At 58.1% G+C, this 12,607-nt stretch overlaps 1 protein-coding gene across 2 annotated transcripts in view; it reads left to right on the forward strand.

Annotated features, from left to right (window-relative positions):
• RAB11FIP4 (RAB11 family interacting protein 4) overlaps nucleotides 1-12,607 on the forward strand; it is a 116,964-nt gene that overhangs the window by 81,482 nt on the left and 22,875 nt on the right. The window contains exon 1 of one of the 2 annotated variants that reach the window (XM_043583647.1): nucleotides 3,701-3,870. The exons of the other annotated variant lie outside the window; for it this stretch is intronic. Coding sequence (XP_043439582.1) covers nucleotides 3,841-3,870 — 30 coding nt within the window. The 5' untranslated portion in view covers nucleotides 3,701-3,840. Of the gene's footprint in view, nucleotides 1-3,700; nucleotides 3,871-12,607 lie in introns of those variants that run through there. 2 annotated transcript variants of the gene reach the window in all.

Genomic DNA, 12,607 nt, shown 5'->3' on the forward strand with positions numbered 1-12,607 from the left:
CCTCCAGAAAAACCCACAGGTTCCGAGGAACCAAGCTTGAGAACCACTGGACCCGGTGCTCTAATGCTTTTTTCAGTTCTGGTATTATTTGCGTAGCTGTTTCCTTGTTTGTTCCTTTGGCCGATGTTGGTTGGCATCATTTGCTTGGCTAGTGTCAACACTGGGTAATGTTCAGAGAGCTCTTTTCTTGTTATAATTATGCCATATATATTCAGCCGGTCCCTCCATATGGCCCCAAACATGTACAAAACGTTGCCTCTCTACACCATCTGATGATGAGCTAACTCCTGCCTGGTGACAGCAGAAGTAGACAAAGGTAGGCCGATAGCTGTGGTACAGACAGGACTTAGTGTATTCTCTCCCTTCACCTGGCCCACCCAAGTGAACACGTGTTTTCCACCCCCATCAGTTTCTGGAGGCCAGTAACTCCTGCTTGTCGACATTCTGTCCGCTTCTCTCTGGCGTTGGCATTCAACCTCATGCGAGCCGTGGCATATCAACAATGGCAGAAGCAGTGCCACGACATAAAAAGAATTAATCAGAGTGACCTGCCCTCTGCAAATCATTGTCGGATACGTTCCCCGGGAGAGGGTTTCTGTTTTTAATGAGATTGTTCTTCTGAAATAGCAAGTCAGACCACTTAGGAGACTCACAGCGCCTGGTGAGTTCTGCGTAGGAGTTAACTGCCCATCACTCGCCATCACTCTCCATCACTCCCCAACCCCTGATGGTACGGCCAGGGCTCTGCATGGGAAGTTTTAGTCCCTGCTGATCTGATACCTCATTGTGTGGCTTTGGACAAATTCCCATCCTTCTCTGAGCCTCCACCTTCCCGTCCATAAAGTGGGAGAAGAGTATGTTAGATATTTATCCCGAGAGCCTTCCTAGCTTAAAGTGCTTTGACTCTATAACATCTTCAACACAGCTATGCTAAGGAACCAGGGTAGCTAACTCAAGACCCTCTTTGCCCCCAGCCCCAGAGGTGGGGCTGTGCTCAGGGGGCAGGACTATATTTCCGTAATAATTCTCTCCCATCTCCCATTTGAACGGAGAACACCAAGTCCTCTGGGAGCCCTAGCCTGGGCTGGAGCCCGCAGTTTCCACATCCCATTTCAGAAGACAGCCAGCCTTCCTCCCCAACCCCCAAATCATCACTGCTTCCCCGAACCCTGTGGAAGTTGTCAGGGCCTCTCCCAAAAGCCAGGGTTCTAAATCATCCCTCAAACTGCTTCAGCTTCTAAGCCTCACCTCACTTTTTCCCGGTCTCTAGTCATATGGTAATTGAAAATGGCTGCTGTTTATGGAGCACCTGTTATGCGCCAGGCCTGTTCTGAGTATTATGTGGGTCCTGATTATTTCAATCCTCACAATAATCCTGAAATACATGCTGCTATTATCTCCAATTTGCAGGCGAGGAAACGGAGACACTGGGAATTAACCTTGCTTAGGCTCTTCCCGCTGTCCCTGTATAAGGTGGGAAAGCCAAGATGGGACCCTTGGATCTGGCTCTGGAGCTCATGTGCCGAATCATTGAGTCAGACTGGGGCTTATTCGTGCTTGCTGGGAATAACTAGAAGCCACCATTTATTGAATGCCTGCAGCACGGGAGGCATCGAACTATTATTTTCTCACTTCATTCAAACCTCACAACTGAAAGAGGAGAGGTTGTGTTTCCATTCTACAGTGGTGGCAACTGGGGCTCAGAAACGTTAAATGACTGCCCCGTGGTAAGGTGTAGACCCAGGCAGGCTTCAGACTCCCAAGCGCTCAATGCCAGCATCTGGTGACCCTCCTCTCTGTCACACTGCTTTTCAGGACAGATACTTGGAGATGCTCTCCCTACCCCATCACCTTTGGGGAAAAAATCAAGAGGGACCACTAGCACTGCTCCCTCCACAGAGCTCTTGGAAATGTCAATCAGGCTACCCCTAAGGAGGACGGGGGCGGGGTACTTGACAAGGTCTGCTTTTCTTCACTGACCTTTGCTGGACGAGAGCTAGGACCCAGAAAAGCTTAGGGTGCGTGGGCTTCTCCATGCACCATACCTTTGATGAGCACCTAAAATTAAGTGGACCCTCCGCCAGGGTGCCCAACAACTCATGAGGCAGATTGTACTACTCCCATTTTATAAATGAGGACACTGAGTCTCAGAAAGATTGCATAACTGGTCCTAGGACTCACAGCTGGCAAAGAGGATTCAAACCCAGGTCTGTGTGATTCCAAAGCCAGGGTTCTTTATGATACATCGCGGTCCTTCTGCGTGTTAGGGACTGTCGGGGTGGACACAAACAAGGGTGAGAAACAGTCTGGAGCTCCCGCACAGAGATCTCTGAACTGCCAGGCATAAGCGAGGAGGAGAGGGCCAGCGGTGGTCGAGTTTCCACCTCACTCCCACTGCTCCAGCCTCCCCTCACACAAAGCCCTTGCCAGGAGGCCCTCCTCTAGCTAATGCTGTCCCTTTTGGAGAGTCCCTTGTAGGTCTGGGGAGCCTCGGTGGGGTGCTTTGCCTCAGAGACAGGCCCCTGGTAGACAGAGAGGCAGCTGGCAATTTATTTGCAGGAGAGAGATTGGCGAGAAGGAAGTTGAGAGCAAAAAGCCAGAGAGAAGGGGGCAGGAAAGCTGAAAAGCTCTGTGTGTGTGTGTGTGTGTGTGTGTGTGTGTGTGTGTGTGTGTGGGTGCTGGAGCTGGACCAAAGCACCCAGCTGCCGACAGTGCCACCGTGTTGGTCAGTGAGGACTCAGGGAAGGCAAAAGGGCCTTCATGTTAGCCTGGGACAATTAGGAAGATAAATCCCCCACTCCCTACCCCCAGTTGCACAAGTAACATCGAATTGAAGAGAAACTTTTGCAATATTTGCCGCTTTACATTTTTGCTTTCTTTAATCCAGAGCATAGTGAGGAGTTACGAGGGGGGCACATTTTTTTACTTAAATTGTATTTACTAGGATTTAATACGGGGATACTTCCTTTTTTGTTCTTAGTTCGTGTTGCCGTTTGGTTCTTTATTCCTGGGCTGGTTATAAAGACAACTTTTGACTTTACAACGAAGATCGGGAAAGTTGTGAGTGCGATTCGGGATGAGACTCAATTTGGGAGTCACCGGTCGTGGGCTGATGGTGGTGGTAGTGCGCGAGGGGGCTGGGAGTTTGGCAGGGCTTCCTTCGGGTCCGCAAATGTGAGCGCGGAAGCGCTAGCCGGGAATCTCACAGGACGGTGACCGCAAACAGTGAGAGTGGCCTGGGCAGGGCAGCGGCAGCGACGGCGCCCGCCAGGCAGGCGTGTGAACTTACAGAATCGGTGTCCTGGAATCCCAGGGTCCGGGCCGCGCAAACCTGGGCGGCAGTAACCTTGCGACGCGGGCTCGGGCGGGCCCGGGCGAGCCCCACCTCCACAGGCGCCCTCCCAGGTGGGGAGCTTGGGCCCGCCCGAGCCCGCGCGGCCATTGGTCCGCGGCGCGACTGCCACCTGCCCCTACCTTAGGGGGCGGGGTTACCTGGGCCCCGCCCCCGGCGGCTCGGGTTCCCAGACCGGGCTTCCTCCTCCGGCCCCGCCCCCGGCGCGAGGCCCCGCCCCTACGATCCCCGGGCCCCGGCGCCTCGTGATGTCACGGCAGCTTTGATACAAAGAGCCCTTCGGCCCACGCGGGTCTCCCGGCAACGGGCGCGGGTGGGGGCGGGGCCGGCGCCTTCAACTGGAGCCGAAAGCGAGCGAGCGGCCACGGAGCGGCGGGGATCGTCCCTGCGCTCCTCGCGCTGCCCGCCGCGTTCTCGGCCGCCCCGCCGACCAGCGCCCGCCCGCTCCTTGCCCCTCCGCAGCGCACCGACTCGCCGCCGGACGGGGGATGCGCACCCCGCCCGCCTCCGGGGGCCAGGTAAGCGGCGGCCGAGGGGCTCGGGCTCGCGGGGCTCCGGCGACGCGCACCTGGCCCGGCCCGCCGTCCCGGGGCCAGGGAAGTTGCCAGAGCGCGGAACTTCGCCCGCAGCCCAGGCGCCCGCTCCCGCCCCGGGAGTATCCGCCCTCTCGGCCCTGGCCGGGGAGGTCGGGTTACCTGCGTCCTCGCTCGCTGGGCCACGGAAGAGAAGCCGCTGTCCCCTCCGGGTCCTCTGCGGGCTCCCAGGTGCGGGGGTGGGCAGGGCTAGCCCCCGGGCCCGGGGAGAAGGGGCCGCTTCTTCGGCGCAGTTTCCAAAAGTGTTTTTAGGGGGATCTAGTGAGCCAGGCGCCTCCGCGTCCCACCTCCGCTCCCAGCGCGCCTGCTCCTCCGGGACCGGTGTTGTTCCAGCTCTCTGCCCTTGGCTCCGCCGAGTCCCGCAGGGGGCTGTGCGCCGGCGAAGTTTTTCCATAGCTCTTCGGCGGCTGCACCGCGCCTGTGCCCGGGTTCCCTCGCCTCTCCGAGGGGCTCGGCCCGGCAAGAGGGAGAGCCAGCCTCGTTCGGGGGTTTGGGACCAGGGCCCTGCCGCTTCGCAGCCGTGACGTCGCCCAGGCCGGAGGTATTTGCGGACTCCCAGCTCTTTGCCCTCCGGCCCCGAAAGCCTGCGGTCGGCCCAGGTAGTAGTTGGCTGTTGTCACAGCCGCTTCTCTGCGGGCCACAGGCGGCTCTGAGGCCTTGGCGAGCAGCCTCTGGAGAACCATGTCTGTGCTATAGGAACCTGGTCCCTACTCAGCCCTGGACTTTATTCCTTCTCATCCTTGCACAGCCTCCAGCGTACCTCTTCCACCATTTGTCCCTCTCCCCAGCCCCGTTCTCCCACAGATGGCTGTAGGTGACACATCACTCACCCTGACAGATATGCCAGTCAGTGTTCCTTGTCTGACTTATTTATAGGCCTCCTCCTCAAAGGATTGTTAGGGGGCTGGATTCCTGCACTCCGCCCTCATTTCTTGTTTTGACAAACCCCTGGGATGGTTTCTGACGGTTCACCTCTCCTCCCTTGGTGGTGGCAGGTGCTAATTGTTTGGGTTCCAGGGAAAGGGGTGGTGTGGGCACATCCCCTGGGGCATCTCCAGGTCCTTCCCCTGATGAAACGTAGCTGCCAGGTTAGGGAGAAGGGAGTCTCAAAGAGGGGGAGGTTACCAATTATGTGTATATCAGACCTTTGCTGTAAGAGTCTCTGTAACTATCCAGCTCAGCCTTGGTGGAGTCCTTGGGTCATTGCCATTGACTGGAGTCTTGCCATAAGCCAGGCACCAGCTTACCCAGATAGACTGGCCCAAACCTTAACCCTGCTGAGCTGGCATTCATGAAATGCTGCTTATGTGCCCAGGGGCTGTTACACAGGGACACTTCCCTGTCCCTAAGGTGTTTGCAGGCTCTAGGAGACTGAAAACCTGGGTGGAATTGTTACCTGTCCAACTCCCCTGAGCCCTCAGGCACATTGATCTGGGTTGTCTCTGAGGTTCCTGTGACTTCACTGGGAGGGGTGTGTGGCCTGGAGGAATGGGGGAAGCCCAGGAAGGACTTGGCACTCGTGGTAAATATCACAGTTCGGAGAATGCCTTCTGGGGACCAGCTTTGTTGTTTGGGAGACCCTGGGCTTTAGTGGAGGGGGAGGGTTGGTTGACTAAGGCCAGCAGAGAGATAAGGCTGCCTCGGGCAGGGACCTGACTAGCCAGGCCTGGTGAACAAGCCAGGAGGTGTGACCTTTGCCCCAAGGAAGACCAGCAGGAGAGGCTACCTAGAGCCTGTCCTTGAGAAGGACTTTTAGTCAAGTAAGGGAAGAAATCAGGAGGCCTGGAGCAGCCTGCCTTGGGGAGGCCCTGGGCTGCAGCTTGAGGTCTTGCCAACTGGCCCCCCCTGCTCCCCCATCCTTCCGTCTCTTCAGAGCACTGTGCCCCTCCCCGCCCCAAGCACACTGGCCCCTTCATAGCCTACTAGCCCCCTTCCTACTTGGTGGGACCAGCTGCCCCATGTCCTGGGCTTTCCCTTCAGCTGTTCACCTGAAGCCCTCCTGGCTTTCACCTTCCTGCATTCTCCCCCTCTCCCTCTAGGTGGCTAGAAACTTCCTTTCCTAGGGCTGGCTGTCCCTCTTCTGAGGTGCCATGTTATGCCAAGGGATGTTTCACAACTGATCTCGCTCACCATTTCATTTCTGTGTATATATTTTAGCTGTGGGTAGGGAGGAGGGAGAAAGGTTCCCAATAAAATAACAGGTGATCGATTCCTAGAAGGCAGGCATCTCAGGACCTCGGATGAGGGAGGGACAGCCTGGACGGAGAGTGCCCACTCTTTGGCTCTGTGCTCGGTCTCCTGGAACAGAGCTCAGCAGGACGCATCTTTATCTGGTCTGCCTGCTGCCTGGAGTTGGCAGTGGAGCACCGTGCCTTGGCTTTGCCTGGCATGGAGAGTCCCTGTGGTTGGGCTCTGTTTTCTTCTGGGTCTGCTCTGTTGGCTCTTGACTCAGTAACGAGGCATTGATGGCATCAAAACACTGGCCGTTCCAAGGAGGAGGGCTGCTTGTGTCTTCCTCCTGCCTGGGCTCCCAGATGGATTAACGGGCAGTCCTGCCCCATGGCCAGCTGGGCACAACGAGACGGCCATGTGATTTGTCGGGCCCACCTTGCGTCTCCCTGGACATTGTATGATCACATCTCCCCGATGCGGTGTGGTAGTCTCCTCTCTCAGACGGCATTCCAGGGCACAGGCCCTTCCCCCTTTCTGTTTGCCCAGCCCCCACCCCCCCCACCCCCCCCCCCGGCCCACTGCCCGGCACAGGCAGTTCATCTGTCAAATGCTTGAGCCTCTGATTTGTGCTAGACTCTGTGCTGGGCGCTGGAGATATGGCAGCAAATGACAGCAACAGTCCCTGCCTTCAAGGAGCTCATGTGATGGCCGTCAAGCAGGTAGAATGTGCAGCGTGTGGGGTGGCAGGAGAGAAAGCCGGGCAGTGGATGTTGTTTACTTAAACAGAATGAGTAGAGAAGTCCTTGCTGAGAAGTGGCCGCTTGACAAAAGACGTTCACGCAGCGGGAGCAGTACCTGCAAAGGCCCTGAGGTAGGACCACGGCTGGCGAGGTGCGTCTGCGAAGTGCAGGGAGGCTGCTGTGATTGGAGAGGGAGCCAGGCAGGGGCAGGCGGCACATGTTCAGACTGGGGGCATATCATGCTGCCGAGGGAGCGCCCAGGCCCCACGAGATGAACAGCATAGTTGAGAGAAGAAATCCACAGGCACAAAACACATTTCGTTGCTCTGCTCTCTCCAAACCCTTGCTGTTGACGGGTCTGGGCACCGAGGCATTTCTTGAGGAGAAGTGTCTGCATGTGGCCATCGCTGCCGTGGACTTTCCTGCCCCCAGGCGGGGTCAGGTCAGAGAAGCCTGTCCCCATGAATGCGGAAACCCTTCTTGCCAGATGTTATTCCCACCACACAAATCTTAAGAGCGCAACGGCCTGGGTGACCTGTGCATGGCGGTGCGTGAGCAGGCAGAGCTGGGGCCGTCTTCCTGTGCCCATGGGTCCACACTAGTGGGAGTGTAGCAAGTCCAGTGTCCAAGACCCATGCTCTGGCCAGCCCCAGGCATCTCCCTGGGCTCCCGACCTCCCCGGGCCCCAGGGTGCCCAAGCCTTCCTTCACTTCCAGTTCTGTGCCCTGGTCTCCTAAAAAGCCTAGCAAAGGCACTCACATACCTGGACAGCACTTTGGGGCTAAGCTCTGTCCAGCCTGGGTCCCCAAAAGAGAGAGAGAGAGAGAGAGAGAGTGTGTGTGTGTGTGTGTGTCTGTGTGTCTGTGTGTACAGGGAGGAAGTGGACAACCGGGAGGTCTGGGTGGAGATCCAGAGCTGTGGGGTCTGTGTGACCTCTGGCCCCAGACCCTGCTGGCCGGCCAGTACTAGTAACACCAACGTTTCCAACCCCGCTTCGTGACTTCCTTCAAGAAACGGGAAGTTTTCCGACTGTCGGCCATACTCTTCATTGATTCAACCTGTTTCGTCTTCCCAGACAAGTGGGTTCTTTCCCAGCGATGTAAACATGATTCAAACGAAAACAAAACTCTGTGGCAGTTATTATTAATAGCTGTGGCCCTGCTCCTGGGAGCCTTTCTCTTTTAAGGGACCAAAAAGAGGAAGGCCCGAACAGAACTGGAGTGTGGGAGAGTGGGAGGGAGCTCTCTCTTAGTCATCTGTCCCCGCCCCGCCGCTCTCTGCAAGCCTAACTGCGTGGAAAGGGAACCTGCGTTTCCAGTAGCCAGTGTGGTCTGCAGCAGACTTGGGGGTAAGAGGGTCACTGAGTGGGGTTGGTGGGCGAGGTCTGCCCTGCACCGCACTTCTGTCTCTCTCTTCAGACAGGAGAGCCCACAGGAGTAGGATTTTCCTTGCTGGTTTTCCTGGGAGAAATACCCACCTCAAAACACCGGTGCCTTCCTCTCATGCTCAGCCACCCAGGGCCTGGTTTCTTCAAGTAGAAGAACATTTCCTTGGTCTCTGTTGAGACCCTGGCTCTGCGGCTTGCTCGCTCTGGGACTCCAGGCAAGCTGCCTCCCCTCTCTGAGCCTCCATAGGGCGATGGCGAAGAGAAACTGGGCCCCTGCCACTTGAGAGGCCCAGAGCGGTTTCGGACACTTGCTTCGTTGGCACCTGGTGGGTGGTGAGCTAGCTAGAGAGGCAGGGTGCTATGGTGCCCCGGAGGCTGGGCTCCAGAGTCAAGCGGCCTGCGTTCAAATCCTGCCCCTGCCAGGAATCTTGGGCGAACCGTTTGTCCTCTCTCTGCGCCTCCCGTTCCTCCTGTGCAAGACGAGGGTGAGGCGCGTAAATGTACAAAAAGCACTTGAAACCGTGCCTGGCGTGTGAGTGAGTCGTTATTTTTAGTTCTATTGGTTGGATCCTTGTGACTGATAACCTTAGCACCTCGCGGGATTTTTTGCAGAGACAGGAAAGCAGTAGAGAAGAAACTCTGCTATCGGAAGGCCTTGACGGGAGGAGCAAAACTCCACTCTTCCTCAGTCCCTGTGTCTTTTAAATAGCCCCACTCAGCCTCTGTAGGTGCGGACCCTGGGGCCAGAGCGAAGTGACTGGCGGTGGCAGTCTGTGAATGCTATGCAAAGCGTGTTCCGAGGTGACAGGCGTCTCCCTGGGGCGTGGTGCGGGGCTCTACCTGGTCCTTCCTGTCGTGCCCTGCCTGCTGTGCTGGGGTGTGGCCCACCCCTCACCCCTCACCCCTTCACCTGCAGCCCGGGGCCTACCCGTCTGTCCGCCTGTGCCCGGCCGGGGAGCCAGCTTGGGGCGGTGTGCCCCCGTGCCGCCACCAGCCCCCAGCCTCTGCCTACAAGGCCCCAGGAGGGCAGGAGAGGGGCCAGAAAGGTGTGGACTGTGCAGCCACGTGCCGCATCGGGTGACTGCCCTTGGTGGTTTTCCAAGGGGCGAGCCTACCTGTTCACGGGGCCTGGCCGCCGAGAGGTGGGCCGCTCCACGGAGGCGAGGCTGGCCGGGCCTGCTGTCGGGTGCGTGGTGGTCAGGACGGCCTCTGCCTGCCACTGCGACGTACTCCTGGCGAAACAAGCGTTCTTGTTGACAGGCAGGGCTTACCTGCTAGACTGCATCGCTTACCCGCAGAGAAGGGTCCCATAGCCGCCGGGTGTGCGTGAGTGAGTGTACACGTGCGTGCGTGGAGATGTCCTCTCCCCTTCGCGTCACACGCAGTCTAAAGACCAGTGACCGAGTCCCCATTCCCCACTCACACCGTATTCTACAGACTCTCAGACACTCTCTCCCCCCACGTTTTAACATCTTTGGTTGGCGTGTGTCGTACATTCGCTGGCGTGCTGTCCTTTCTGGCAGCACCGTTTCTTTCCTGGTGTACTCGGAATAATAGCGCGTCTTAAAAATCGAAGGCCTCTGGGATTTAAGGAAGTGCAGAAACTAAGGAACCTCTAGATAACTTGTGTGATTTGCCCAGTTTCTTCGGGGAGGGGAGTAGAGCCACCTTGTAGTGGGGGGAAGGTTGTGTGAGGGGACACTCCCTGTGATGTGATTCAAGGGGACGAGGTTGGACACCAGGCAGACTGGGGCTCAGGTTCCGGCTTTACCGCGCACGAGCTGTGTGACCTGGGGCAAGTAGAGCGACCTCTCTGAGCCTCAAGTTCTTCCCCTATCGAATGCGGGTCGTGGCTGTACAGTTGTCATGGTTGGGCGTGAGGCCTCTTTCTCCGTTTCTCTCTTGCTGGGTATCCCCTAAGGTCACGCCGTCCCATTCCAGCTCGATTGAGAGGGAGGTGAAGGCAGAGAGTGAGTTACTGGCCTTTCCAAGGTAGCAGAGGGAGGGGGGTATAATTTATCTGGGCTTCTTGACTCCGTTTATAATCCTCGAACATCACCTTTTCCTTCCTTCCCTCCTCCTCCCACTGTGCCCGAGTTTTCATTTTCACGTGTTTCCCTTTAGCAATTTTCTTCCCCATCTCTCCCCTCTCCCTTCCTGTAAAATCTTCCCACATGTAGCCTCTTTGAAGCTCCCTGCGTAGGGAAAGGGGAGGGGGCTCTGCCTCATGGCCAGGGTGGCATGGGCCCTAGGAACCTCAGCTGACAGGGGTCCGGGGCCTAGTGGGCTGTGGGGGCGGCAGCTCAAGCCCACATTCTTTAGCCTTGCTGACCGCTGGGCCCGTGGCCTGCAAGGTTCAACCTGTTGTCTATACCCTTCTTGCTACATCCAGGTCAGACCTTGTCCACATCCCAGCCCTGCCGGCTCTGTGACCTTTTGCAGGTTACCAAGTTCTCTGAGCCCGAGTGTTCTCCTCTCTATGGTGGCTGATGCACAAAAACACCTGGCACGTGCTAGGTGCTTAAGGGAGGTGTTCTTTCCTGGTCTCCCTCGACTGTTTAAGACCACCTTCTGTGTCCTTGGGGTGCACGCCCTGAGACAGATGGAGGAGCTCGGGCCCGGGAACTGCAGGGGTAGAGGCGCAGGGGCCCGGGTGAGGTGAGCAGGATGTGTCGGGCAGCGTGGCTGGCCTCGGGGAAGGAGTGGGGCCGGCGGTCAGGACCTTCGCGCCTTCGGGGGGTGAGGTCGATGCGGTGGGCCGCTCGCTGAGAGAGCAGTGGGCCGAGTTTGAGGCATTGGCTGAGGCCACGTGGGGACACCCAGCCGGAAGTGGGCGGCCCTGAGCAGGGCCTCGCAAGGGATGCTGGCCGGACGGAGACTCCCCAGGAAGGCGGCGCTTTCAAGCCGTGTTCTCGTCGGAGGTCTCTCTGCCTCTCTCCCTCCTGAGATCCCGACGGAAGCCAGCGGCCGACTCGCTCAGTATCGTGTATGGTGTCAGATGAGGTCGTACGTGGCCCTGGCACGAGGGTGGGCGTCTGTCCTTGGCGCGCGGCGAGCGGTGTGAGAATTACCCAGCCCCACGAGAAACCGGGCCGGGGTCCGGGCGCAGCCTTTCCTACAGAGAGCCTGCAGCAGCTGGCGCGGTGGCCCCTTTGGGACGCAGCCTCCTGCCCAGGGAGCAAGGCTACCACACGGCTTCTGGCTGGGGACAGGGGGAATCTGTGGGTTCTTGTGCCAAGGCTGGGGTGGAAAGATTTCCTCGCTGGGTAGGGTACAGTCGCCTCGCCCCGTGTCCCGGGGAGAGAGTCATGGGGACAGAGAAGGGGCCCGAGGTTCATGCCCAGCGATGCCGGGAGGGCCCCAGGAGTTCAGCTCTGGGCTGGGAGGGGAAGGATGGGCCTCCCGGGTGCAGTGACTTTCTGACGGGGGGCTTCTTTAGGGACGGGCCTTTGTGGCATGGGGAGAAACTGTGTTTCAGGCACGAGGAGCAGCACGTGTCAAAGCGCGGGGGTGGTGATAACGTTGGGCAGGAGCTTGGAGGACAAGGGAGGGGAGGCTGAGACCAGCCGGACGGGACTGACTACGTGTGCCTGTCTGAGCCAGGGCCTGGTCTTGTGGCCATTGGGAAGCTCATGGGCCCTTTGACAGGGCCAAAGTTCATGACCATCGGTGGCCTTGTACTCGCCCTGGGGACCTCTTGCCCTCTGCGCCCCAGGCTATGGCTTGTGGCTGGACCCAGAGCCCTTACCTGTTCCTACTGTGGGAGAGCCCGGGAAGGGACCTGAGCCGGCTCCACCTGCCTGGCCCGTGGCGCCCCCAAGCTGCGCTCTGGTGCCTGTGTGAGATGGCAGCCCTGGGACCTCCGGCCTGGGGAGCTGGACCTGGCAGAGGCAGAGGACAGGGAGCATCTGACTGGGGCCTGCTGGGAGCACTGCTGGGGTTCTGGCGTGATGGGAGGTGCCCAAAGGTCATAAAAATAGAGGCTCTGGCAGGGGGCTGGCGGGGGTGGGGGGGTGGGGTGCGGAAGAGTTGCCTCGCCCATGGCCTGCCTGATCCCAGTCTGTCTGCCCCAGAAGCTCTGGCCATTAGCTGTGGGTAAATGCTGGCACTCTGCTTGGCCTTGCAAATCTGAGGCTTTTTTTTTAATATAATATTCATTTTGAGAGAGAGAGAGAGAGAGAGAGACAGAGAGACAGAGAGAGACAGAGCTTAAGCAGGGGAGGGGCAGAGAGAAAGGGAGACACAGAATCCGAAGCAGGCTCCAGGCTCTGAACTGTCAGCACAGAGCCCGACGCGGGGCTCGAACCCACAAACTGAGATCATGACCTGAGCCAAAGTCAGATACTTAACAGACTGAGCCACC

Source organism: Prionailurus bengalensis, chromosome E1, assembly GCF_016509475.1.
Source record: "Prionailurus bengalensis isolate Pbe53 chromosome E1, Fcat_Pben_1.1_paternal_pri, whole genome shotgun sequence".
Taxonomy (NCBI): Eukaryota; Metazoa; Chordata; class Mammalia; order Carnivora; family Felidae; genus Prionailurus; species Prionailurus bengalensis.